At 33.9% G+C, this 3,699-nt stretch overlaps 1 protein-coding gene across 1 annotated transcript; it reads left to right on the top strand.

Moving 5' to 3' along the window:
* The first annotated feature begins 660 nt into the window (after positions 1-660).
* LOC133196634 (toll-like receptor 6) lies at positions 661-2,131 on the top strand. The gene has a single exon (XM_061332500.1). It carries the CDS (start codon positions 1,395-1,397, stop codon positions 2,100-2,102), a length of 708 nt encoding a protein of 235 aa, XP_061188484.1. The 5' UTR covers positions 661-1,394; the 3' UTR covers positions 2,103-2,131.
* Positions 2,132-3,699: the final 1,568 nt, after the last annotated feature.

The raw sequence follows: 3,699 nt of genomic DNA, 5'->3' as shown, positions 1-3,699 counted from the left end.
ATATCATTACCCAGATTGTCGTCATGCAGTTTCTGATGTTTGCAGTCATCATTATGCAGATTGTGATGGGGACTCGTTTGAAAACGAAGTCTTTCTGTTACCACACTAAATGTTTCTGTCCTGATATATACCAAGCTGATTGTTCATACAAAAACATTTCCACTGCGCCAAGAGGTTTGCCGGTTACAATCCAAAGAATTCTGTCGGGAAATAATATTCCAGAACTCAGGGACGACATCTTTAACAGTTTATTGGGCATGGATATTACGTATCTAGCATTGGACCATTGTAATATTCAACAAATATCTTCATTTGCCTTCATAAACCTCACAAATCTTCGTTTTTTAGATTTATCATATAATGAATTAACATTCCAACGTATGAAAGAGGGTTTTATTCGCCTGGGTATATCGAAAGTACAAGTTTTAAATATTTCTGGAAACATACGCGAACCAAGATCTCTAAATGATTTGTTCAAAGTTACATGGCTAAGGGAATTAGAAGAACTAGTAGTTAAAAAAAATAAGATTTTGGCAATAGATTTCAAGTTTTTTTCCTGTTTATCCAAACTAAGAAGGTTGGATCTTAGTGGCAATGGAATAGCTATAGCTGTTTTCTCCAATATGTCAAATTTGCAAGAAATTGATCTGTCTCATAATGTGTTAGAAAAAATCCCATTAACTTCTGCGAAGATAGAGATGCAAGTTACTTTTTTCCGAACTTAGCTAAGCTACATTTAAGGCATAACCGTCTGACGGAGACGTTCAGTTTTCTTCTTCACTGCCGATGTTTGCCTAATTTAGTGTATCTTGATATCTCTTACAACCCAGTTAACATAATTTTGTCAAACTCTTTTGTTACTTGCCATAAACTAAAAACTCTAATTCTAGATCACATACTGGAATTAGGTGTTAACTTAGAAAACACATCCTTGACCTCTGATGTTCTACAGACTCTCTTTATAGGAAGCAATGATATTGGGAATGTAGATTATAGGTTTCGATTCGTTTTCAACTATTGTCCAACTTTGAAACGATTACAAATTATGAATGTAAATTTTTCGTCCTTTGCAAAATTTGATTTCTCGGTTATGCTTCAACCTCTAAGAAAGTTGAAGTCAATTTCCTTTATCAAATGTGAGTTGTACCACGTTCCCTATGTGAGGAATATGTCAGAAATAAAGAAGTTGATTTTAAATTTTAATAAAATAAATGTATTATATGCAGAGGAATTTGAAAATCTAAGAAAACTGCAAAAAAATATCCTTTATTGGCAATCAACTTATCACCATCCAGAAATCATTTCTCCCTGATTTTGTCTGGAGAAAGAAAGAAATCACCATCGACTTTTCCTCAAATCCTTATAGTTGCGACTGTAAACTTGAATGGTTCAAAATGTGGTTGAAAAACAATAGCATGAGGATGAAAAAGTATCCAAATGATTACATCTGTCAAAGTCCACAAAAATGGAAAGGGCATGTTCTTGCCGAATTTCAACCACGTGACTGTCATTTACCAAACCAGTATTTAATATTGTCCTTCATTGTGTGTGGAATTCTTGTCATCATTTTATTTTCTGTTGTAATAATCAGAAAACTTCGATGGGACATAAAATATTACATCCACATGTGTTCACACAGACAGTCAAGTTACAGAAAGCTTGCTGAAGATAAAGCGGAATTTGATGGTTTTGTTGCCTACAGTTCAAGAGATCGAAGGTGGATAATGGCCGAACTAGTGGAACAATTGGAAAAGAGGCATAGCTACAGTCTGTTTCTTTACGAAAGAAATTTACTACCAGGAGGAGTTTTCATTGAAGACATACATAACAGTATCGACTGCAGTCGAAAATTAATCCTTGTTTTGTCAAATAATTTTATGTCAGATCACTGGTGTCAATATGAAGCAGCTATAGCAAACCACACAGTCGCCGATGGAAAAGGTGACAAAATCATAGTTATTCTGCTGGAAAATCCCGATACAAAACACATTACAAGCTCCTTTAAAACACTTTTAAAATCTACGCAGAATGCAGAATGGGCAAACAGTGTAAATGGACAAAAACTTTTTAGGAAGAGAATTATCGAACTCATGGCAAAATGATTTTATAGATAAAATTGTGGATACAGGCATCATTATACTATAAAGTGACGTTAATATGTGGTGATAAACCCTTAAGTTCGAAATTTAATGTTTTAAAGTGACATAAAACGCCAAAATAATGTGTTTCTTTTAAGATTTTTGTGTCATAAAGCGAAAGATTGACTTATGAAAAAATATGAGTAGCGAAGTTTTGACAAAATCAACGTCACTGTAAAGCAGGAAAAACCGGAAATTATGGGAAAAACCGGAAATTATGAGTGCCGGAAGAACAAAGGTCTTAGCTACCGTTTCGTTGTTATCGTCAAGGTCACGCGACTTTTATTTTTGGCGTAAGACTTTTAAACAACATTGAATTGGAGCATGCAAAGGTGAAGAATTTGTTAGGATAATTTTTTTTGGGGGGGGGGGGGGGGGAGAGATTGTATCAAAATCCTTAGTGTACCTACATTCATTTCTTGAGACTTGAGACCAAGGTAACCTCTTCAGCTTCTCTGCGCAACAAGGAGGACAATATTTTCGTGTTGGCTATAAAAATGTTTTTTCTCAATAAAAGTAAATTTTTAAGCTTCTGAAACCGGTAATTTTCTGAAACCTAATACTTTGAAGAATTGAGCAAAATTTGCATTTGTCATGCAAAAATTCTACTTGTGTCCATTTTCCTGTTTATGTGTCAAGGTGTCTCTTTAAAAACATGTTCAGATCCAATTAATTACAAGGAAATCACTATTAAACAAAAATGGAGGGCCCTTTAGTTCTACATTAATGCTAACGCGCGGTATTCAATTTGTCGGCACGGCCAGGTGTGTTAAAGGACCGACGATATCCAAAAATAGGAATTCAATGCTTATATTTACATTCTCTAATTTTCTCTCTTCATAATTGTTTATTCGTTTAATATAAATTTAGCGCCCTTCAGAGCCGGTGTGCTAAATAGACGTAGAGCCGTTTGTGACGTTGGAAAGTTAAATAACACAAATGAACATTGCGATGAAAAAAATGACTTTTGTTGTATTTTTACGTTAATTTAACAGGGTAGTTGTTTTTTATTTAATTGAGTCGAGTAAAAAAAAATATACATTTTGGTGTTCCTAGAGTATTGAAAATGCATATAGTTCCTACTGTGTATTCTACCGCGCGTTGACAAGGTTTCGCGTGTGTTATAGGAATTTGAACGTCGTGGATTTCTAATGGATTTCATAAAGAAAATTACACTGAATGTAAATATATCTCCATATATTTCATACAAAATATTTATCACACTGTAATAATGATTTTATGAGAAGGTTTGTACACGCCAGACGTCATAACTTCATTTCATATGTTGAGTACTATCATAAATTATAGTAAATCGCAAAAACATTTCCAAAAAAAAAAAAAAAAATAGTATTTAAAAAAAAAATACGGAATCGTCTGAGATATGCAGGCGCCGATCCAGGATTTTTTTTTTTCCATGGGGAGGGGGGGGGGGGGTCCACCCCAGCCAAAAAAAAATAAATCTCCAACCCAAAAATTTCTTGACAAGCCAAAAAAAAAAAACAAAAAAAAAACAACAACAACAACAACAACAAAAACAAAGCAAAAAAAAAACAAACAAACA

This window comes from Saccostrea echinata, unplaced genomic scaffold (genome assembly GCF_033153115.1).
Source record: "Saccostrea echinata isolate AGI-Se365-2 ecotype Australia unplaced genomic scaffold, CSIRO_AGI_Sech_v1 ptg000030l, whole genome shotgun sequence".
In the NCBI taxonomy this organism is placed as follows: Eukaryota; Metazoa; Mollusca; class Bivalvia; order Ostreida; family Ostreidae; genus Saccostrea; species Saccostrea echinata.
Note: the sequence above shows the minus strand (reverse complement) of the source record. Positions and strands in the feature narration are given on the sequence as shown.